This window comes from Rhineura floridana, chromosome 2, assembly GCF_030035675.1.
Source record: "Rhineura floridana isolate rRhiFlo1 chromosome 2, rRhiFlo1.hap2, whole genome shotgun sequence".
NCBI lineage: Eukaryota > Metazoa > Chordata > Lepidosauria > Squamata > Rhineuridae > Rhineura > Rhineura floridana.
Window position 1 is genome coordinate 18,633,847 of NC_084481.1, and position 25,857 is coordinate 18,659,703.

General features: G+C 38.6%; 1 protein-coding gene across 2 annotated transcripts in view; it reads right to left on the reverse strand.

Moving 5' to 3' along the window:
- The window catches only part of BMPR2 (bone morphogenetic protein receptor type 2), a 142,459-nt gene extending 118,077 nt beyond the window's left edge, over nt 1–24,382 (reverse strand). The window contains exon 1 of one of the 2 annotated variants that reach the window (XM_061607967.1): nt 24,277–24,382. Coding sequence is in view for 1 of the 2 variants with exons in the window: in XM_061607966.1 (XP_061463950.1) it covers nt 22,824–22,899 (76 nt within the window). In the remaining variant the exon portion in view is untranslated. Of the gene's footprint in view, nt 1–22,823; nt 24,240–24,276 lie in introns of those variants that run through there. The other variant, XM_061607966.1, reaches the window with a different exon arrangement.
- Nucleotides 24,383–25,857: the final 1,475 nt, after the last annotated feature.

Genomic DNA, 25,857 nt, shown 5'->3' on the forward strand with positions numbered 1-25,857 from the left:
TCATATGTTTGTAAGGATGTTTTGTTTTAATATGTTTTAAAGTCTGTTTTAATGATGGGTCCCCAGATGTTGCTGATTACAGCTCCCATCAGCCCTAGCCAGCATGGCCAATGGTCAGGAATTTTGGCAACGGTAGTCCAGCAACATCTGGGAACCCAAAGGATAGGGTTAATACCTGTGCTAATGCACAGTTGTAAAGCACAATTGCTATCTTCTTCCTGACACTCACATGGAAGAAAACAGAAAAACAAGATCAAAGGAATATGTTTTTAGCAAGCGTCCCTGTCCACTGATAGCAAATGAAAACAGATCATCCTGTTGCAGATGGGAATGGGGTACAGAATGTAAGAAGCTAAAACAGAAGGGAGAAAATGAACAATAATCTAGAAACCTTGCAGCAAGTCCTTTTACTGCAAGAAAGAAAGTAAACACGACCTTGTAGGGCACAGGCAAGAGCAGGGGAAAATAATTTGTAATTTGTAAGTCTTATTTCTACATAACTTCAACTTTTTTTCAGACAATTTGATTTAACTCTTGTATAGCATAAAACATTTTAAAGTAAAAGATTGTTTCAGAATCCTAAGAAAAATTCAGCCAGTACCAATAATTAACAATGGAAAAGTATTTTGTAATGACTTTTAATTTAGCCTATAACACACACACTGCTGAAAAAGGAGCTGAGACTCAAATTTCAGTCTACATTTCACTTTCTTACCACTGTGCAATCAACATGTTGATTATGATCTAAACTGGCTGAATAATGTGGGGTATCAAGGAGTTTTTCTGTTGGGTCAACTAAGATAAACCTTTGAACCTTCCTAAAGCTCTTGGCAATGTTACTTACACATTAATTAATGAAGCAAAAGAATGACAGGATCAGCAGAAGGATGATGAAGGAAATGTAATAATTCTATTTTGCTTACAGAAGCTTAGATGGTACAAAGCCTACATATCAGCACTACTGTGATATACTGCATTCTGAGACTAAATTGGAGGATTCTACTTCCTTACCAGTTGGTGTATACTACAAACTGCACTTTAGAGAGCAATCCTATAACACATACTAAAAAACAAGCCCCACTGAATACAGATGGGCTTACTTCCAAGTAAATATACATAGACCTGCAGTGGTAAAATGAAATCCAATGTTAGACATATTCAGAGTAGACCCAGGGAAATGAACAGGCTTTAGTAATGCCCATTAATTTTAATAGGTCTACTTTTAAGAATTTCTAATTTGGATACCACCCTTAGTCTTGTATCAGACTTCATCATTGCAACAAGTTATAGATACAGAGATACAATTACAATGCAAGTATTTAAAATGTAATACATGCACAGTAATGCAAAACTCATAGTATAATTTCATTTATTAATCATTAAGGGTATCATTCAGTTGTTTCTATGATATACTACTGAGAGGCAGCCCAACTTTGAGTCTAGTCCAACTATGGCCATATCAATCTATATAGAAACACAAAACCATACTGTAAGACATGCAGCTGCATCCTATCCATCCCAAAAGCCACCCACGCCTGACACCATTCACCCTAGGAGGTACACAGCAGACGCAGATATGGAGACATACACACAGCCCATTTCTAACTGAATCCACAGCTCAATCCTTGGTACTTGCTACAGTTCAAAGTATTAACTATTCTCTGCATTTTTTAAAAAACAAAAGTCCTTTCCCTCAGAACTGTGAACATAGTTAACATTCTCTCCAGCAAGATGATGAACTAAATAGCTGCCATGTTCTCATCTGTGTGAAATTCTGCAGCAGCTCAGTTCATCATGAAAAAGAGCCTTGCTCTGCACTTTAAGATAATTATGAAAATACACTAGAACATAGTTAATTCAGCTCTGGGCTTATTTATTCGGCCAAGTTACAATATTTTGTAAAATTCAAGACTGCTTACAATTTTTTTAAAAACCCACTTAACACAAAAATCTAAAGCAGCCTCTATGGAACAGTTAACGGCTGCCCTATTTTTTCTGAAATGTCCTGGTTAGCATGCCTAAACAGAGAGGAATTACAATTATTTATAAACAGCAGCAGGAATAAGGTGGGGGAATGAATATTGGGAGAGATGGTCTCTGAGAAACACAGTATCTGGGGTAATTATGGTACAGGCACAATGGATTGCTCTACATCTAGTATGACAACAAAATATTGAAGCCACCATCGTTTTGAAGTAGGGATTACATTAAAACATAGTAATAAACCAATTATTTTCTAATTCGTATCCTTTGAAGTGATTTACCTTATATTATAAAACTGCTCAAACAGTACAGTTTGTTCATATCAATCCTTGTAACAAAGAATATTAGAAATGTTATTCAAAAGTCTAACAGATTCATTCAGGTTTCCAGAAATCTCCCTTATATTTGAATAATGCGATTCAGGCTTAAAAATCTCCAGATAACACTGAAAGTCTTAAACCAGTAATTGATTAAGCTGGCACAATATACAAAACTGTAATGGCAAGTTAGAAAGAGAAAGCAGGGGGCAGGGGAGAAACACACTCAAAAAGGAAATACAGTTTTAAAAGAAGTAAAAGAGTGGGCATGAAACTGCCAGGATTAATTAATCCTGTTTAGACATGAAAATTAAAGGAAATTTAACCTGGCTTTACAAAAATTGATTTACTAACCATTTTAAATTGTCAATACTAATTTGTTCAATTAATGAGTTGTTATAATAGGAAGATACTTGCATGTGTCCATTTGTGTCAGGGGGTTCACTGTGATTGTTTCTAGATAATACTGAACAGTTATTTTACTGTGTATGTTTCTCTCTGTGACAGCTCCTTACTAAACAGTATATCTATGTATTGCACCTTTAAATTATTATAATACATCTTTGTTTATGGAAACGCCTAATATACAACAGGTGCTGATCATGAAAACAATGCACAGCTCACAATCTTGATATGTTACTCCTCTGGGAATTATTACTACTCTTGTATCATTTTAACACTTTACACAGGATGTAAATTATAGTATTAAATTAATCATCAGGCAAATACAAGAAGAAACCTTTACTGTTAGGAACTAACTTATTTATTATTATGTCAAATACTGAATGAAATTAAGCCTGCCATCCTATGCACACTTATTTGGGAGTAAGAACACAGATGAACTTCTGGGTGAACAGGCATAGGATTGCACTGCAAGACAGCTAAGGAATCTATACAAAAAGACTACAACGCAAAGTTTATTTGCTGTTCAGTCACATCACTCTCTTAACAGTCAAGAAATCAGAAGAAGGCTAGGACTGGGGAGGGCAGCTATGAGAGAACTAGAAAAGGTCCTCAAATGCAAAGATGTATCACTGAACACCAAAGTCAGGATCATTCAGACCATGGTATTCCCGATTTCTATGTATGGATGTGAAACTTAGACAGTGAAAAAAGTGGATAAGAGAAAAATCAACTCATTTGAAATGTCGTGTTGGAGGAGAGCTTTACGCATACCATGGACTGCGAAAAAGATAAATAATTGGATGTTAGAACAAATTAAACCAGAACTAGCACTAGAAGCTAAAATGATGAAACTGAGATTATCATACTTTGGACACATAATGAGAAGACCCGATTCACTAGAAAAGACAATAATGCTGGGAAAAACAGAAGGGAGTAGAAAAAGAGGAAGGCCAAACAAGAGATGGATTGATTCCATAAAGGAAGCCACAGACCTGAACTTACAAGATCTGAACAGGGTGGTTCATGACAGATGCTCTTGGAGGTCACTGATTCATAGGGTCACCATAAGTCATAATCGACTTGAAGGCACATAACAACAACAGCAAAACCAACAGAGAAAAATAAAACACAACAAACCTAATTAGCAGTAAAACCATGGTAGAATATATGTTGCAGGTAACCCTTGACAAAATTTCTGTTGTGGGAATACAAACAGGAATAATTCAAGGCTATGAAATCTGAGGACAGAACAACTTGTGATCTCTAAATAAAATTGGTCCTTTCAACTAAAGAAACTCATTAATTCAATCACAACACCAAGGTCATCAATTAAAATGGTTTTCTACTGTATTTGCTAGTTTATTCTGTCACATTCTCAATGGGTTTAAAAACACAAGGCAAGGAGCGGGAGGAAAAACAGAATAGGGGACTGAATGAGACAGGCTGTTGCTTAAGTGTACATCTAGCATATTTTGTGCATGCCAGAGAAGTAGAGTGTGAATGTGACAAACATGTGTATCAAACACTTCTCATGGAGCTATCCAGAGTGGCTGGATGGCCAGCCAGATGGGCGACTAAGAAATCCAATAAATTAAATTAAATTAAATTCTGTGAATGGGTGTAACTCCCTATTGAGTGTATACTCAATGCCAAACACGTATTTGCCTCTTCATGATGTAATAAAATACGCCTGAAATGTTGGATTAAAAAGAAGTTTGACTAGAAGCAGAAAAAAATGAGGCATTTGGAGATGGGAGTGAACAGAAAGAAGGTAATGAAAATTCAGGGTTGATCTTGATTGGCAAGAGACCAGTGAAGCAAAAGGGCCTATTCTAGAGAAAAAATGAGAAAATAAGAACCAATGCACCCTTCTTTCTATATTTTTCTTTTACTTGACTTAAATTGTTGCTGTTTAAAAGAGATTTGCCAGATTGATCAGTTTTTGACATCTCACTGGGGAGCCATAACTTCTCTCTGCTACGCACTAATTAATAGCTTATCTCTGTTTTTGTTGCAAAAAGCTGTCCTGGATTTGCATTCTAAAGATATACACAGAAGAGGGATTTCTATTCCAGATTTTTATTTTGAAAAATATTATACTGTTTTGAGACTACTCTCTTTTTGGTCTATTTTATTTTGACGAATCTGTTTCTTGACGATTGCCATTAATTGTTTCGATCCTGGGAACTGCATTTTGTTTACTTAACTATTGGAGAGATAAGGCTGTCTGCTCTGTTTATACTGTGATGTCACCAAGTTTGGAGTATTAACCCAATTGTTGCTGAAATAAGAAGTGGTTTTCCTATATTTTTCTTTTAAAATGGCAATTAAGAAAGTGGCTGAAAATCTGGAAATAACTATGTTTCAGAAAATAATGGATGAGATTGAGATAATGAAAATTGAATTGAGTAAAATGAAGCAGGAGATTAAAGATATAAGGGTCCCTGTGAGAGAGGTGACCCTGGAAGGGGTCCCTGTGAGAGAGGAGACCCCGGAGATTGGAACAGGGGTCCCTGTGAGAGAGGTGATCCTGGAGACTGGAATAGGGGTCCCTGTGAGAGAGGAGATCCCGGAGATTGGAACCAACGTGGAACAGGAACAAGATTTGGAGTCTATGGACTTTAGAAATAAAATCTATTGTTTGGAACTCAATGTTATCTCTGAAGAAATGAATGAAGATTCTAGAGATAAAGTTATCAATGGCATGGATAATCTTCTGGACTGGAATGATGTGATGGAGCCCAATATAGAGAAAATCTATGGAATTAACTGCAGCCATGTGACAATGGAAAAACTTTTAAGAGATGACCCAGTGTATTTTGAAAAAAAGAACAGAGATATGATTTTACAGCAGTATTTCAGCAACCTATTCAGAATGGATGGCAAGAAAATATTTGGGATAGAGGTAATCCCCATCAGACTCTTACTATATGACTATGGCTTTGACAGCAAGATTATTATGGAATACTGATAATGGAAGATTGGATATTGAAATTACTGGACTTAACAAGACTACTGAAGATGGAAGATGGAAAATGGAACTAATAGAGATAATAGAACAATGGCTACTGAAATTATTGAACCTAACAGATTCTGATGTGATGGATTAATTGAAATGTTTATTTTGACTATGGTTATGACAATAAGATTATCATAATTAGTAATGAGATGGATTAATCGATATGCTTATCTGGAAAAAAAAAATTGATAGATATATTTCTTAAAGAATTGAAACCTCTCTTTGACTTTTTGTGGAAAGAATAAAGTAATGTTTATGAGATTTGATGATTAAGTAAGATAACTACTGGAGGAAAGTGATTTTATAATATGACTTAAGAGACAGGATTGTTATATATTATAGACTTATAACTGATTTGATCTTTGACAAATGGGAAGTCAATATTTTACTCTTTATTTTTTATTTTTGTTTTTTTTTTCTTTTTTTCTTTTTGTTTAACTATTTTTGATTTTGTTTTTTGTCTTTGAATGTTTTATGATTTTGTCTTGTATGTTTTATGAAAATCTGAATAAAAATTATTGAAAAAAAAAAAAAAAAAAAAAAAGAACCAATGAAGAAAATGAAGGAAAAGTTGCTTTTCAAGAATGAGAGCCCAAACATACAAAGAAAAATACTGAGTGGTCACAACCAAGCAGTGTATATTCTTTATAATACTTTGGGGAGTAAAATGATTGTAACACTAAATTACAACTTTATATATGGAAAAGAAACAGAGTATTTTGCACAGTACTATATATTACATTTCCAGTTATCAACAAATATTTTGACTTCAGACTGTTTTTAAAAGCAACAGGTGAATTTAATTGTAAATTTATAAAGAATGCAGGCTTTATCACTAAAATAAATTGAAGTATTTTCTGTTACAAGTAGTAAAGTGATGAGTTGAAAGGAGTGAGAAAGCTCCCAGCCTAAATCTGTCCATCTTAAAATAAATTACACAGTATAGCACAATTTAAACTGTGGTCTAGAAAATCAAATGCGCACCTGCAGAGAAATGACCTGGCAAAGCTAAAAATACCTGTGTCTCCTAGCCTCTACCACTCAAAGAATTTCTTTGACTTAAAAAACATATTGCTTCTTTATCTCATATTGTTCTTTGGCATGGCTATAGGACCAGAAGAAAAATAAGCAAGTCACTCCTTAGAACTACTTTATTCTACCAGCTATAACCTTGAAACAAGCTCTGCAATTAAGTTGACAAATAATATAACCTGATGAGGCAGTCTTATTCAAAATTCCATATAAGAAAATGACATGTTTACCAAATTAAATTTATTTAATACATGTGTTAAGTTTACAGCAAACTGTAATATGGCACAAAAGTTTTCAGAGTGTGTAAATTAAGCTAGAACACTTGTCTCAACATTGCACATGAATGAAGAACAACTGGCTTTCAAGTGGCAATTTTTAACAGCAGTGATAGAGAATTTGGACAGCTGGGATCATAAGTAGCAGGTGGTTGGTACTTGGCAACTATTTGAATTCCTGAACTTTCCAACCAATTTCTATCCTTCCAAAACAACACCTCTTTCTCACAGTAATAGATGCTTATGTGTTTAACTTAAGAATTCCAAGCCTTACAGCTTCAGACAAAGATTTAGCAACATGCCTGAACTGTATTGGCAATGCATATCAGAACCTCCCTACCTTACCAATATACAAAGCAGATGAACCTAAATACTTCATCGTAAATTTCAAGATTTAGGCCCTGGCCCTGATCATTTACTGGCAAGGCTGAGAGAGAATACAAGTTTAAAAGCTATGTTTTATCTTCTATTTTTCATGAACAGATCTTTGTTGATTTTGCCCTGATTCAGAAATTTTGGCAACTACAACCAGAAGACACATTTATTTTGCTACACTAAGGAGAGGGAGAGATTATATAGTTTGAGCCTTTGTTGTTGTTGTTATGTGCCTTCAAGTCGATTACGACTTATGGCGACCCTATGAATCAGTGACCTCCAGTAGCATCTGTTATGAACCACCCTGTTCAGATCTTGTAAGTTCAGGTCTGTGGCTTCCTTTATGGAATCAATCCATCTCTTGTTTAGCCTTCCTCTTTTTCTACTCCCTTCTGTTTTTCCCAGCATTATTGTCTTTTCTAGTGAATCATGTCTTCTCATGATGCGTCCAAAGTTAGCGTCTAGGGATAGATCTGGTTTAATTTGTTCTAACATCCAATTATTTGTCTTTTTCCCAGTCCATGGTATCCGCAAAGCTCTCCTCCAACACCACATTTCAAATGAGTTGATTTTCCTCTTATCTTTTTCAATGACCAACTTTCACATCCATACATAGAGATAGGGAATACCATGGTCTGAATGATCCTGACTTTGGTGTTCAGTGACACATCTTTGCATTTGAGGACCTTTTCTAGTTCTCTCATAGCTGCCCTACCCAGTCCCAGCCTTCTTCTGATTTCTTGACTATTGTCTCCACTTTGGTTAATGACTGTGCCAAAGTATTGATAATCCTTGACAAGTTCAATGTCCTCATTGTCAACTGTAAAGTTACATAAATCTTCTGTTGTCATTACTTTAGTCTTTTTGATGTTCAGCTGTAGTCCTGCTTTTGTGCTTTCCACTTTAACTTTCATCAGCATTCGTTTCAGTTTATTACTGGTTTCTGCTAGTAGTATGGTATTATGTCTTAAATTATTAATATTTCTCCATCCAGCTTTCACACCTACTTCATCTTGGTCCAATCCCGCTTTCCGTATGATATGTTCTGCATACAGATTAAACAAATAGGGTGATAAAATACACCCGTCTCACACCCTTTCCAATGGGGAACCAATCGGTTTCTCCATATTCTGTCCTTACAGTAGCCTCTTGTGCAGAGTATAGGTTGCGCATCAGGACAATCAGATGATGTGGCACCCCCATTTCTTTTAAAACATTCCATAGTTTTTCATGATCTACACAGTCAAAGGCTTTGCTGTAATCTAAAAAGCACAGGGTGATTTCCTTCTGAAATTCCTTGATCCTTCTATTATCCAACGTATGTTTGCAAAATGACCTCTGGTGCCTTTTCCCTTTCTAAATCCAGCTTGGACATCAGGCATTTCTCACTCCGTATATCAGTGATTCTCCAACTTTTTTGGTTCGCGGCACACTGCAAAACATATAAAAATTTTCTGGCGCACTTTGTGTGCAAAATTTATATATATATATTGATCATGGATGTAATAAATCTCTATACAGATGGGTTTCTTCTCATTTTTAAAATATACTTTCACAATATTTGCGGCACACCTAGTCACCTCTTGCGGCGCACCAGTGTGCCGCGGCGCACCGTTTGAGAATCATTGCCGTATATGGTAAGAGCCTTTGTTGTAGAATCTTGAGCACTGCTTTACTTGCATAGGATAGTAAGGCATTAGTTCAATAATTACTACATTCCCTGGGATCCCCTTTCTTAGGAATTGGGATGTATATCTAATGCTTCCAGTCTGTGGGCCATTGTTGAGTTTTCCATATTTGCTGAAATTTTTCATTAAAATTTGGACATTCAGTCTCAGTAGCTTGTAGCAATTCTATTGGTATGCCATCTGTTCCTGGTGATTTGTTTCTTCCAAGTATTTTAAGAGCAGCTTTCACCTCACATTCTAAAATTTCTGGTTCTTCATCTTACGGTTCCTCCACGAATGAATCTGTCATTCTACTTTTCCTTTTGCTTTTCTTCTCTCTTTAACCATTTTAAGAGTTTCTTCAGTCATCCATTGAAGTCTTTCTCTCCTTTTAACTAGAGGTATTGTCTTTTTGCATTCTTCCCTGATCATGTCTCTGACTTCTGTCCATAGTTCTTCTAGTTCTCTGTCAATTAAGTTTAAAGCCTCAAATCTGTTCCTTATTTGATCTTTATATTCTTCTGGGATGTTATTTAGATTGTATTTTGGCATTATGGTTGCTTTGTTCTTCTTCTTTAGCTTTACTCTGATTTTTGATACGTCCAGTTCATGATCTTTACTGTAGTCTGTTCTTGGTCTTGTTTTCGCAGAAAGTATGGAACATCTCCATCTTCTGCTACCAATTATATAATCAATTTGATTCCTATATTGACCATTTGGTGATGTCCATGTGTACATTCGTCTTTTCGGTTGCTAAAAAATGTGTTTGCAAGCAACAAATTATTGGCTTCACAGAATTCAGTAAGTCAACACTATCTCGTGTTGCATTTTGGATACTCTGTTCATAGGGTTTTCGTGGTAAGAGATATTCATAGGTGGTTTACCATAGCCTTCCTCCGAGTTTGGATGCATCTTAGTCTGGTGTTTCAGCTTTGACCATTCCGCCTTGGGTGCCCCTGCTAGGAGTCTAGCCTCTTAGCTTCTTCAACACTCTCAAACCCCCTCACCATGTTAAGGTGTGCATCCTAGAAGAATAGATGGCATACCAATAGAATTGATACAAGCTACTGAGACTGAATCTGTCCAAACTTTGACAAAAATTGTCAACAAATATGGAAAACTGAACAATGGCCCGCAGACTGGAAGCGTTCCATATACATCCCAATTCCAAAGAAAGGGGGTCCCAGGGAACGCAGTAATTATCAAACGATTGCCTTAATATCCCATGCAACTAAAGTAATGCTCAAGATTCTACAGCAAAGGCTCTTACCATATATGGAGTGAGAAATGCCGGACATCCAAGCTGGATTTAGAAAGGGAAGAGGCACCAGAGATCATATTGCAAACATACGTTGGATAACGGAATGGACCAAGGAATTTCAGAAGAAAATCACCCTGTGCTTTATAGATTACAGCAAAGCCTTTGATTGTGTAGATCATGAAAAACTATGGAATGCTTTAAAAGAAATGGGAGTGCCATAGCATTTGATTGTCCTGATGCACAACCTATACTCTGCACAAGGGGCTACTGTAAGGACAGAACATGGAGAAACCAATTGGTTCCCAATAGGAAAGGGTGTGAGACAGGGGTGTATTTTATCACCCTATTTATTTAATATGTATGAAGAACATATCATACGGAAAGCAGGATTGGACCAAGATGAAGGAGGTGTGGAAATTGGAGGGAGAAATATTAATAATTTAAGATATGCAGACGATACCATACTACTAGCAGAATCCAATAATGATTTGAAACGAATGCTGATGAAAGTTAAAGACGAAAGCACAAAAGCAGGACTACAGCCGAATGTCAAAAAGACTAAAGTGATGACAACAGAAGATTTATGTAACTTTACAGTTGACAATGAGGACATTGAACTTGTCAAGGATTATCAATACCTTGGCAGTCATTAACCAAAATGGAGACAATAAGAAATCAGAAGAAGGCTGGGACTGGAGAGGGCAGCTACAAGAAAACTAGAAAAGGTACTCAAATGCAAAGATGTATCACTGAACACTAAAGTCAGGATCATTCAGACCATGGTATTTCCGATCTCTATGTATGGATGTGAAAGTTGGACAGTGAAAAAAATGGATAAGAGAAAAATCAACTCGTTTGAAATGTGGTGTTGGAGGAGAGCTTTGCAGATACCATGGACTGCGAAAAAAACAAATAATTGGGTGTTAGAACAAATTAAACCAGAACTATCACTAAAAGCTAAAATGATGAAACTGAGGTTATCATACTTTGGACACATAATGAGAAGACATGATTCATTAGAAAAGATAATAATGCTGGGGAAAACAGAAGGGAGTAGAAAAAGAGGAAGGCCACAGATGGATTGATTCCATAAAGGAAGCCACAGACCTGAGCTTACAAGATCTGAACAGGGTGGTTCATGACAGATGCTCTTGGAGGTCACTGATTCATAGGGTTGTCATAAGTTGTAGTCGAGTTGAAGGCACATAACAACAACAGAATGTTGCTTGTTTTATGCCTGAAATGATCCACTCTAGGAAGGACTGTGCAAAGTATTATTTCAGAACATTTTAATCAGACCCAGTTCTTTTTCAAATAGAGAACCAGAGAATCCAGTCTGCTTCTAAACTGTATCGTGTGGATTTTGCTTTGAAAACACTTTAAAATTAATAGCTAATATTAACATGTTCTCAATACTTTAGAAGCATCTCTTCTAGGGTGAACCCAAATCCTAGTTTATTCAAGTATCTGTCGTAAAAAAAAAATATCAAAAGAGGTTGCAGGTTTTTTAATATGAAATAACTTGTAGAACATCTATGTAGAAGACAATAGATTGCTAAATTTCATTATCTTCTTGCTAGGTTCAAGTATGAAAAAAAAACTGGTTATAAAGTTTTTCTAGGCATTTTAGGTTGGGGTCAATGCAGTATGGAACAAGATGTTATGTTTGTGAGCAGGACAGGAAATTCAATTGCTAGAAACGTAATGGACAAAGAATTCAGGAGGGTTGAACCAAGATGAAGCAGAAGATGGAAAAACAAGTTGATACCCTGTTCTTGCTTGGCTCCCAAGTAAATAAGAGACTTGATAGCAGCAACATCAATGTGGGCAACAACCAAAGCAATATCTAGGGCTTCCTTCATGGTCAGGGTTCAAACAAGCAGACTCCACAACAGAGGGGCAGGAGAGAGGCAAAGTCAGTGTAGTCCAAGGTCAGGGTCCACTCAGTCCATGTGCAAAGCAAGGCAAGGGCAAAATCAAGAGGCAGCTCCAGGATAGTCTATGGTCAGGTTTGGGGTCAGCAGGAGATCAGCTAACAGGCAGAGTACAGTACTGATACACAGACATTGTTCCAGCACCTCTTCCACCCTAGCACTGGGATTTTTGAACTGGAGCTGCCGGAATCACATCCTAACCTCAGCTGACTCCTATAAACTCCCTTCTGCCAGAAGCTTACTCAAGAAGAGGGTCTTATGCTTGAGGAGACCTTGCTTGTAGTCAGACACTTCCCCAGAATGCGATGGGTTTCCATCTGGTGTTTGAAGTAACACCTCTCCCTTGGGCCTGGGACCTGTTCAGCCTTGATGTCTGAGGCTGAATTCACTATGGGTGTGGATAGCCCTTCCTTAGCCTCTTTGCAGAATCCTGGCAACTTGGCCCCAGATGCAGCCTTCTAGGGCTGGGTGTAGGCTGGAGCCTTCTGGTCATCCTCAGATGAGGACTCCCCTGGCTAAGACCTGATAGTTGAGTACATAAAGGCTTAGGCTGAGTTAAAGAAAGAATTGTGAATGTTCACATTGACTGCATTCAGACATCATGACAAAATATGGTTTATCATGATGGGAATGAATCTAGGCGAGTCTTAGGCTCCCCTTTCCCCCTTCAGTGTGGCTGAGAGGATATCAGAAACGTTTGCTTCCAGTTTTGATTATCTGCAGTTTACTGTTACATCCAAACCCTAAACTGTGACTAATCTTAACTGTGGCTGTTGCAACCAGCCAGCTTCATATCCCTAGTTTTAGTTTGTTTCAAATAAGGTCCTAGAGTCCTCTTCATAGTTGCTCTAGAGCAGCCTTTCCCAACTAGTGGGCCACCAGATGTTGTTGGACCACAACTCCCATCGGCCTCAGCCAGCATTGCCAATGGTCAGGAAAGATCGGAATTGTGGTCCAACAACATCTGGTGGCCCACTAGTTGGGAAAGGCTGCTCTAGAGGAAAAGAAGGGAGGAGGAAACCATGGGTGAGTATCCAACTAAGCCCTACTCACAGAAGACACACTAAAACCTGTCAGTTGCGTCTATTAACTTCAATGAATCTACTCTGAGTAGGACTAGCACTGTATACCACCTTATGTGAGCCCAAGGCTCACCTAGCCTAATTCTTAGCACAATAAACTACATTTTATAATGATGGCCAAATGCAGCCATTGTGTATAGGGGCTAAGCAGGAGAGAGAATTTAGATATATTTTACACTAAAATAATGAAAATTGCCCTGAGCTTATGCTATATGTCAATGTATAAAACTGAATTGCTGCATACATTCACTAACAGCTAAAAATACTAATTAGTGCAGAAAAGTACATACAATAGTTATACTGCACAGCAATACAGTATTTTCTAATCCAAATAAATCAGGCTTGGAAATACTAACTCTCTTGGTCACCTGTAATCTGTAAGAATTACTAGCAAAAACCTTGACAAAAGTTTTTCTGTCACAACAATGTAACAGATATGTGTGAGCAGATAGCCTAGCTATAAACTAGTAATCTTGCGGATTTATTAACACAGCTGAAACAAATTATATATATTGAACAAATATTTATAGGAGGTTATAGAATATTAGACAACAGTCTATCTGGATTCAGATTTCATGACTGCATGAATGCAAAGAAGTCAAAATGAGCTGTAACTAATGGTTTGTAAGTTTTTAAAAAGCAAGGAGGAAGAGGGGCAAAGCAAAGAAATTCAAAGCAGCAAAAGAAGTTAACATGCACACATTAGTTGCTATTTTTAAAAATCCTAAACTGAATAAGCTAAGGTTTGAAAAACCCTTGACTATAGTTCTAAATATGTTATGCTGCCTCCAACAATATGATGTATTTGCCTACATATTGAAATAATGTAAGCTAGTCTTAGCGAAAATTTGGAATTTCTGTCTAGCTTATCTTTTTGCACCAGTGTTCTGAACAGACACTTAATATCTAGTTTTTGCACCAGGTTTTCCCAAACGTCTGAGTAAACGTCTTGATAAACCCAATTTCTTAGGAATGTCAATGAAATAAATCAGTATATAAACATTTATTTATTATCAGTCATCATTATTAGGAATCATAAAATGTAAGGAACAAAGAATACTGTTCTATTGTAGAATCATCTTATTAAATACAGAGGTTCCTTGTTGCCAAGGACGGTACACTTTGCGCATTCCCATGCACTATATTTCTGAGGCTCATAGTTGCTATTTAAAATTTTTCCACTATACCTTGTAAACTTCTTTTCCACCGCTAGGCCCTTTTCATCCCCCTTTCAACCCTCGCATCTTTATTCACCGCCTGCACAGTCCCATCAACCCCAAGGGGTTAGTATCAACCACTTTAGGAAACCCTGTTTTAGATTCTTGGAAGGGAATGAACATCATGTCTTCTACTCTCAGAAAGCTGTTCTACATGCAGTTCTCTGGAAATTTCTTTGGTATGGGAAATGTGTTTGAATTACACTTCATCAAGCCACTCTCTGCTTTAATGGAGATATTACCTCCTGTTAGCCGCAAGCAATCAAAGAAGTCACATCACCGTAGGATCTAGATAACAAAAGAACAAAGGTTCAGCTACCCTGCTCCATTGCTGGCTTTACTAGTTTTTACCTTGTTAAACCGCAGTAGAAATGATACTCTTTTCAATAAAGCCTAAAATCCCTTGTACAAAGAAGCATAGGCTTAGGAAAAAAATAATGTTAAATATTATCCTATATTTTTAACACTTGGTTTTAACTGGAAGGTTACCTGAGAGGCAAGGCAGCAAAGCCAAATGAAGCAAAATTTGTTAAATACAACATATTCTATGATGCTCAGTTTGAGCTTATTCATATTTACTTGGTGATCTGAAGAATTTAGTGGGACTTACTCCAAACTAAGTGTACATAGTATTGTAGACTCAGGATTCACATATATAAATAATCATCAGAATATCTACATAGAGCTTCCAGATAATTCATACTGTAAGGAGCCACCAGGGGTTGCTAAAGTCAGCCATTCCTTCCTCACACCCAAGACCCAGGGGAAGAGCCCAATGGACTTTTACCAGCCCAAGAACCCAGACAGGAGATTAAACAGCACCCTTTCAATCAATAAACTCCTACAGATGAAGTACAAGTGGGATGGGGCCACTGCTGTGCAGAGCTGAGAGAAGGAACTAGATTGGTCCAAGGTGTTCTTGAGGAAAATGAAAAGACAACCCACAATGTTCCTGGAGAAAGAGTCCTCATGAGCAGCCATACCAGAGGGGGCTGCCCTGAATGCCTTGGAAATAAAGTCTGGCTGAGGATGACCACAAGAGACAGCAGCAAAAGGAAAGAGAGCTCTGCTGATTGCTGGGGAAGTTGTGCTTGCCTCCTACCACCAGATACTTTCTCCAACTGAGAGGAGAAACAATGAATCAGAGCAGGCTGTCCTGGAGCAGAGAAGATGATGACCTAGGAAGTGCAGCTTGATGGAGTTGTTGGAGAAGAAGCACAAGAGGGGAGGAAAGCCCACATGAGGTTTCAGGGACCTGGACCTTGTAGGATCCCCATCTGAGGGTTTGGGGAGTTGTGAAATAACCTGGACTTGAGCACTGAAGGAGAATCAGAATTGCCAGCTGTGCCCATTGGCCTGAAATAATCCACACCTGTTGACCACATAAAGCCGTGTCAGTGTATGGACTCTATTGGAGACAGGGGGGAGGGGTTGAGGTGCCCCTCCCCCAGGGAGAATCACAGGCACATCTGAACACAAAACAGATGGATGCCTGGAAGAATTTACTGAAATCAGCGGGGCGCATGTTATGACAACATAACTAGGGATAGAGAAGTTACTTCATCAAAAGATAGCGTTTTCTGTCTCTCTGTAGCTTGAAGGAACTATTTTCAAAAACAAATGGAGCCTGAGCCAACAGTACATTCACATGATATTCCTCTGCAACATCAACTTCGAGTTGTGTTACTTATGCCTTTGGGTAAGCAACAACAATTTATGTTTAGCAGCAACAGCAATTAACTGAGGCTAAATCAGATTAGTTACTCTGCACCAAACTTCCTCCACCCCCATTTCTGCTTCTTTAAAACAAATCCTGTACTCAAAATAAAAGAGAAAAATCAGCTACGTATATATATTTGCTTATTTTTCATGAATTTACTATAATTGCTATTATTCCAACCTGACTCAATTTCTATAAGATTTGGACATTTGTTTTTTTTCAGAGAGTGATATAGTGACTAGAGGAGGTACAGGTAGATCACAGAAGACTACACATAACTAGGCAAGTTCAGTATCTAACCTGAGACCACTTTGTCAAGACTCCATAATCACTACAACAACTAGGGGGTACTCAAATGTTTTGGTGGCCCAATAGGAAAGATATTTTGTTGGGTTACCCAAGCTGAATTCTTGCTGCTATCTGCCTGATTATAGTATCAATTCTGTCTGAAGGACTGTACAGAGGCAATACTATGTGCAGCATGGCTCTTTCCCAGTGGTAATTTACTTTTTAAGTCTTAAGTTCCTCTATCGATGATTACGTGTCATTTATAACCTGTGCAGATGCATTTGCAGCTAAAGTTCTGCAAGCTGATGCAACTTGGAAACACTTAAGCACAGGATTAGGGCTGAGTCAGAGGATGAGGTCTCATCAGCCTGTTCTTCTTGTATTTTTTTGGACTAGGTACTTAGGCAGATACAAACATCCAAACATAAACTGGACTCTGTTTTGACTAAAGCCAATCAGGAAAGGCTAAGTAGTCTTGAATCCTTACGGTTCTCTATATTAGCCAAGGGTGCTTTATTAAAGTAAGTGGGCATAGTGCTTGGTGATAATCATATGATTACGAAAATAGACTCCCAATGGAGTCCCACCAGAACCCAACTGCAGATTTTACACAATCACCCCCATTCAAGGGATGGACAAATTTGCCTATTTCTGGTTCATATCACTTTGACCCTTAATTCTGTGCCATTCCATTTCCACTTTAATCTGTGATTATAAAAAGATCCCTTCAAAAACATAAGATATGTGTTTTGACATATTTACCCTGCTGAGAACTGTGCTGCAACATTTGGAGGAATGTGAAATCAAGTGGACACCTAAGTTCAGATCCACTCATTAGTCCAAGATCAGATCATTTCATATAAGAATTTGCCAAGATCAAATTCTTCAAATATCCCTAAAGCTGATACATATTTATGTTCAGGAAATGTTCTACCAGTCACAGTGAAATAGTTTTTAGTGGAAATGCGTTGTATTTTTTTTTATCTTATATTTTCAGTTCCAGGGAGCTTATACTCAAGCAAGCAGACATAGGACTGAAGTCTCAGAATCAATGTTTGTAGTTGAGAACAGTTGGATGTTTTACAAATGGAGTACAGCAGATTTCTACCATCTACCCTTATTTTTAACAGAGTTTTTTTTCAATACACATTTTCCTTAACAAAACATTTTGGACTCATGAAAGTGTTAACAAACTCTGACAATCCATGTAAATAGGTTTTGTATCATGCAATGTTTTGAGTAACAATAAGCTCAGCTGAATTCAACTGAACTTAACTTCAGAGCAGAAATGTATAGGATTGCATTGTCAGTGATCTAACTTGGGAACAAATGCATCTGAGCAGTAGATTCTAGCCTACGAGAACTCATGCAACACATAAATTTAGTCTGTAACAGTGCAATCATATACCTGCATATTCCGAAGTCCCATACGTTCAATTGTACCCTAAGACTGTAGCATAAGGTACCACAGGACTCCTTGAAAAAACTGTCATTCTCTCTTCATTTTGTAATGAAATTTAGACAGAAAAAATAAGTATCACGTTGACCAAATTCAACTCTTCCCCCACATTTTGCAGCTGTACCAGAAAAATAAATGGAAATAGACTGCCCTGAAGTGGATTCCGACTTTTGGAGACCCTATGAATAGGGTTTTCATGGTAAGTGGTATTCAGAGGGGGTTTAAGGCTGAGAGGCAGTTACTGGCCGAAGGTCACCCAGTGAGCTTCATAGCTGTGTGGGGATTCGAACCCTGGCCTTCTAGGTCGTAATCGAACACTCTAACCACTACACCACACTGGCTCTCATCAGAAAAATATAAATAATGCTAAATATAAACATTAAATATGCCTTTCTAGTTCATCAGACACTACTAACAAATCCTTCACTACTAAACATATTGCCCACTCTTACACTAAATTTCAATAACTGATGCTAGTTTTAAGACTAAGAATTCTAGTTTAAGATTTTAATCCAGCCCAGTAAATAAGAGTTGTATCCAACGTAGAACTACATGAATGTTCTGTCAGTGAAAGAACATTCTCCTCCTCTCATCCCCACACAAGCCCTCTAAACCTGTTCTTGGGGTTCCCCCAACATTCTGGAGCAGATTTGGGAAGGGTGTGTGGCACACAGGGGAATGAGAGGGGAAAGTCTTATTGCGCAAGCAGAAATCCTTGCACTGACAGGACGCATTAATTGAATACGTGTGTATTTTCAACATCTCTCCCTGACTCATTAGTACTAGTAGTGGCGGTGGCGGCGGCAGCAGCAGCAGCATATCCCACCTTTCCTCTGAAAAGCTCAAGGTGGTGTACAAGCATGGTTCTCCCCCTCCTGCTTTTATCCTCAGTAGATTAGGCTTGAAGACATACTCAAGACTATCCACAAACAAGGAATGTACACATACCTACATTTGACAGATTATACTTTAAAAGCTTGTTGACTGAAAATATTTGCAGTAGGATAGGTCAAATTATGCTTCAGGCCCAAAGAATGGTCTGTGAGATAATATAATGGTGTTACATTGTTAAAACTAAGCAGATCATGGCCTGGTTCATGCCTGGATGAAAGACTTCACAAAAAAGTTGTCCTAAGTTTCTCGAAGGGAGGATAATACACACACTTGGATCCATCTATTGAACCAAACATTCTGTAGGTTACACTGGAAAACTATTTATTCAAACCATTTATACACCACACTTCAGATAGCAACCCGCCCTCAACAGCTTACATTTCCATAAAAACAACACAGGCCCTACCCTCAGGCTTACACACTGCTCTCAGGCTTACAATGTAAAAGGACACGACACAAAAGGAAAAAATGGGGAAGGAAGGAAAACTCAATCAAGCTCAGGCATCAAACCCTTAATGTTACAAAGTTCTTGTAATAGCCAGCTGGGATGGAAATGGGCTGCTCACAGTTTAAAAAAACACCAGGCCTCATCAAGTCCCTGAGAAACAGCCTGGCGACCCAACCTTCCTGCAAGTGGCTTTAATGGAGCTGGAAGTTGTGGCCCTTGTGATTCCCCCTACCACTGCAGCCCCTGGCTCCTCCATAAATCTGCTCTATGGGGGTTGAAGACCTATCATAGCAGATTTGGGGGAAGGGCAAAACTTGCTTCACTGCCCATTCTGCAAGTAGATGCCTTCCATCATCAGAGGCTATTCACAGACTAACCAAACTTACTCACAAGCATTCAGGTCTCTCCAAACTGGGTGAATGGGCAGTAAAATGGCAAATGCAAATCAATTTAAGCAATGTAAAGTGATGCTCTCTGGTACAAAGCATTGTAATTTTGCATATATATACTAATAGAGTCTCAACTGGTGGTGAGTGCCCAGGAATAAACCCTTAGGGTCACAGCGGACAGTTTGATGAAGATGCTGACCCAGTGTGTGGCTGGCTGTGAAAAAGCAAATTCTACGACAGGGATCAATAGGAAAGCGGCTGAAAAGACAACTGCCTATATTATAATGCTGTTATACAAGTCTATTGTGTGACAATGCTTGGAATATTGTGTACAGTTCTGGTCGCCTCACCTCAAAAATGATATTGTAGAGCTGGAAAAGGTTCAGAAGAAGGCAACCAAAATAATTACCAGATTGGAACAACTCCCCTACAAGAAAAGGTTACAACATTTGGAGCTTTATAGTTTAGAAAAAAATGTGGGGAAAGGGTGGAGAATGATACAGGAAAATAAAATTATGGTTTTGGGGTGAAAAAGCAGACAGAAAGGTTTTCTCGCTTTCTCAAAATACTAGGACTATCCAATGAAGTTGGAATATTCAGGACAACAGAAAGTACTTCTTCACACAGTGCATAGTTAGACTGTGGAATTCACTCCCACAAGAGGCAGTGATGGCCACCAATTTGGATGGCTTAAAAGGAGGATTAGACAAATTCATGCAAGATAGATCTATCATTTGGTACCATCCATGATGGCTATGTTCTACCTCCACAGTCTGAGGCACTTTGCCTCTGAACACCAACTGCTGGAAATCACAAGTGAGGAGAGCACTGTTGCCCTCAGGACCTGCGTTCGGCCTTCCCAGAGGCATCTGGTTGGCCGCCATGTGAACAGGATGCTGGACTAGATGGGCCTTTGGCCTGATCCAGCAGGACTTTTCTCATGTTTTCCTTTTGCTTAAACTGATTTATTCTATAATATAGCCATTCATTTTGTGAAATATATTAAAAAAGATTCTGAAATTGGACTCATTTTATTAGTTCGATTTAGAATTAAATTTGTTTTTACCCTTATTAGATATTGTAGAACACTAATTAAATGTTATATATTTTAAATGAATGCACATCAGAATAGTTCTGGAGTGGTAACAGGATATAGTATACTTGCTGGATATAAATCTGGGTTTTAAAGGCGAGTCAGTTAATTACTTTATTCAGCAGAGTTCTTGAACTATCTGACTTTTCTAGAACATACTACATATGCAGGAGACAGGGATTCTCCTAGTGTATGCAAGACGTGGCTAGACTGCCCTTAGGAGCTTTCTAGGTCTATAACTAATAGCAGGTATGCTGTCAGGTCAAAACTGAGGACATCTGCCAACAACAACATGATTGTTGCTCCTCCCTACGTATAATCAACGCTATTATACTTTTAATCCTTTTAGCATTCACAAAAAAGTCTCAACTTTTTGCCAAGTGCTGAGGCCATAAAAAGCCATGTTTTTACCAAACTAGATTAAATACGGAATATTTCATTATTATTCTAAAGTTTTAAAGTGGCAATCTTTGTTTCAGTGATTAATTCTACAAAGCAAATACAAAGCACCAAAGACAGGTATTGTGGGCATCGATCTTAAGCACCAATGGCATAGGCAAAGGTTAGCCTGCCACAAGCAAATGTTCTATATCACTCATTTTAGATCAATATTCCCTAAGGACAGATCATTTTAAAACCTAAAATGAGTAACACTAAAATCCTAAGCATTCATACTCAGAAGCTCCACTCAGTTCAATGAGACTTACTCTCAAGTAAATGAACACACATTTACATCATGCTTAAGAAATAAATATGCAGTACAATCCTAAGCATACCTGCCCAGAATAATTATTCACACTTAACATTAACCACTTTTTTTATTAAATAGGATTGAGAGACAAATACATGAATTTAAAAAAGGTTTTTTCATTGTTGGTTTGCTGTACATGAGAGATTTGCTTACAACCATAATTCTAAAATCTCATTTAAAGAACCAAGTCATTTAAATTGTTTTTTAAATACAATTCTTAAGCAAATGCATTGTCCATTAGAAACAATGAAAATTAAATGAAGGTAGTTTGCCATTTTCGCTGGTGCCTGAGGGTAGGCAGACATACTTTTAGGTTTCTGTCAATGGAATCCTATGCTTATCTACTCAGAATGAGTAGATAAGTTCAATTAGATTTATTCCCAGGAAGCATGTATAGGACTGCAGCTCAAAAGTTGAGTCAAAAAGATGTACAAGAACAAAATTAAGCACGTAATATAGCCTCAATTCAGAGTTCTTTCATCCCATATAAATCAAAACAGTTTATGCCAATATCAAGCTTCAACACATGACCAGAACATGAACAATGTTCATTCAGATTAACAGTATGTTGTTAGCAGTGTGCAAAACTCACAAGAACAAAATTGCTCAAGATATTTTATAGATCATAGTACATACAAAATAATTCTGCATCAGTATTTCTGCTTAAATTCGGTAATTTATTTCACTATAGATACTGACAGATTGTTTTTAAAAACCCAGACATAACACTGTTTACATATATTTAAAATATATTATAATAAGTCAGTGATCAATTGATAGCTTCAATCAAAGAATTCATATACAGCAAGCCAATGGTTTTAGAACTATAGAGTGCTCATTTTAAACTGTGAATGGTGACCAGTAAAATAAAAATTCAATTTAACTACTGGATTGTGCTCATCTGTTCCAATAAAATATAGCAAGATAAATACATCCCTAGATCAGCATTTGGGAATTGAAAAGATTTCCTAGACTACGATGCAGACATTTTAAAAAACGTGAAGTAAACCTGAACAGTGGTCAGCCGCACCCCCTTCCTTGTAGCAAAACAACTAATGTGGATTCAATCTCTAGAACTGATTAAACCAAATTATTTAAATGTACACTGGTTTATTCCCATGGACTTCACAGGCACTAAATTGGTTTAAATCCAGGTAATGCAGCTTAATTCGTTTGCAGATCATGTTGTTATGTTACACCCACTGGCTACTTACCAGCCGCAGTGCTGAGTAGTAAGGTGGCACTGGAGAAAAGGAGCACTAGCAAAAGGTGCTGCAGCAAGGCAGTCATATTTGGAAAAACCCAAGAGGGCGATTGATGTGTATAATAATTTTTTTAAATGCCAACAGGAAGAAATCTCCAGTCTCTAAAGAGTCTTCACCCTCTTAGCTTACAATCTGCTCTGAAAGGGCAAATGGCAGATGAGAGGACCAGCTTGACCTCTTACTCCATTACACGAATCTGTCCTCATGTTTCAGGGCTTGCCTTCCCTTGTTGACTTCCATCGACAGATAAAGAGTTTTGGTTCTCAAACCAACATACATATTTTTTCCAAGTAGGCGGTCATCTTTATAATACTAAAAAATCCAGATTATTTCCCACGTGTCTTCATAATATCAAAGGCCCACTCACGTTTCAAATGAAGCATATCCAGAGATGGAAAGGGCAAAAAAAAAAAATCGATTGTCACATATAAGCAGCTTCCTTGATCCCCCAAAATGCAGATACGGACAGGAATTTAAAGGCCGAGGTTTAAGGAAACAAAAACACCAATGTCACTCTATCTCTTTCAAAAAAGACAGAGTTATTTTCAGTCATTTAACGTTTAAAAAGAACAAGGAGTCATCTTCTTCATGAGGAATTTTAACTAGATTTCGCCCCATTACTCGTCTTCTGTCTCAAAAAATATTCCAGATCCACTCGCCTTGCCTCACACACCACAAAAAATTGACGGGAGACAGAAAGAAAAGGCTTCTTGGGGTTTCTGTGAAGGAGCAGTAGCATTCAGGGTTCCCCAATTCCTGGCATCAAGAGGCCTTTCTCCCCTTCCCCGGTTGTTAAGTATTTGACTTTTTCCTATTCGCCACCCCTCAGTCCCTTCTTTACCACACCGGACACGGGAAGAAAGGGCGGGGAAGAGGAGCCACTTAACCCACCCTCTTCCCTCACTTCACAATGCCTTTTTCACCCACAGGTATAAGAAACTGTGGGTGACTTATTCCCTTGTAGAGTCCCAAATCCTTCCGGTCTCTCACACACATGCACCGTTCCTGTCTCCCCCACCCCGGCTTTTTTGGGGCAGGTCCCAGTCAGTCCTTCGCCCCTTTTCTTCCTTCGCCCTCTCTATGCAAAGTGTGCATGCGAAGGGCTTGCACAGTGGGGGAGGGGGAGAATTCTCACGGCTCGGCGAGTCGCCTCGCAGTCCCCGGTTGCTGGGTTGGGCTGGCTGCTGCTCCCCTTTCCTCAGACCAGACACAAAGGGGAGTCGCTGCTAAACTGCCAGTCTGAGCGGCCGGCCCGTGGGCGCCAGGATGCCCCGCCCCATCCTCCTTCTCCTCTGCCACGCCTTCCCTCCCCTCCTCCCTGTCTGCCGGGCTCGAGAGCGTCGTCGGCGTCCTCGCTCACGCCTCCTCGGCCTCTCGAATCCTCGCGCGCCTGCCTGCCTACCTGCCTGCCAGACGCGACCCTCCTCCCCGTTAGCAGCTTGTGATCATAGAGACAGCGCTCCAGCTTCATATAGAGCGGTTCCCTGAGTCGGCCAGCCAGCCTAGCGACTCCCACTCGCTCCTCTAGCTTTTTTGTGAAGGGAGGGGGGAAAGTGAGAGGGTGTTGACAGAGACTTTTCCGCGCCCCTCCCGCACCGCCATGTTGTGTGAAGAACTGCGTGTTTGCCAGATTGGCGGCCTCGAGAAAAACTACGTGGGAAGGAGAGGAGGAGCTGCCTATTCTTTGCCTGTGGTTCTTTCTCTTTCTGTCGCCGCGTTCGCTGTGGGAAGGCGCCTTCTACAGTCCCAGGACTGGCTTGATGGTCACGTCTTGACTGTCCTCTACTACGAACCCTATGCTTTTTATTTTTTCACTCGGAAGTATTGGACTTATGTCATGTAAGTGTACCTAGGAGGACTGGAGTCCAATACCTTGTTTTCTTAGAAGTCCCATCCGGAGATGCATCCCATACTGCCTCCAGAGTTATTTGTACTATAGTAACAACAACGAAAGGAGAGTTCAGTTTAGGGATTTAAAAACCTACGTGATCACATGCTATGCTGCAAAACCGTGCAATATGTGCAACCCTGTTTTTAAAAGCAAAATTTAGCGCTTGCTCAATCTTCGGGCATTTGGGGGAGCAAGACCTTTTGAACATTGTGGGACAGATGTCTCAGTAAACAGGCATAGGATGAAGTGTGTACCCAACTGTAAAATGTATAACAGGCACACACACACATACATATACATGCACATGTCTCAAAAGATAAACGCTGATTATTGCACTAGCAAAAAGTCTGGAAGCCTTCTAATGTCACCCTGAGAATTACTCTTATGACCATGTTAGCGCATGATGATTGCTGGGAAAAGTTCAGTCTGTGCTGCGTTTCAACCCATGGCAAGGCAGTTGTGAAAACATGATGTATTCAGTCCAGGTTGGTTTTTGGCATGTGGCTGTAAGTGGAAATATTGAGGCAAAAGCAAGTGTGAGCCAAATTCAGCTAGTGCCAGTGGCGTCTACAATGGTGTGGACAGAAAGGAGTGTGGAATCTGCTGGTAGATCTTCAGGGCAATTTGCTGTGTATTGGCAAGGGTTTCTGACTCCCAATTGTTTAACAACAAAATGGTAGATACTGCTGAAATGAAGAAGGCTAACCATGTGAAAGGGCTGTGAGCTTGGTTCCATTCCGGTACTGAAAACAAATGTCTAGGTTCAGAATATGTTCAGAGACTCTATTAAATCCATTTGAAAAACCAACATAAACAATATAATGTATTCTTAGTGTTTAAACTTTGTATTTTTATTTATTTGGTAAATATGTTTAAATAGTGGGTTATAAATTCATTAATAAATAAATTCTCAGTGTATGCCATCTACATCTAGCTCTGGTTGGTAGATCTTTGGCTTCTCATAAAAAAAAATAGATCCGATAATCCTGAAGTCTGCCCATATGATATTAGCTAAAGGTGAGAGTCTAAGGCCACCTAATAAGTCCCATAGTGAAGTCAGAGTTGTTTAGAATTTCCCAGCTCAAACTCTTA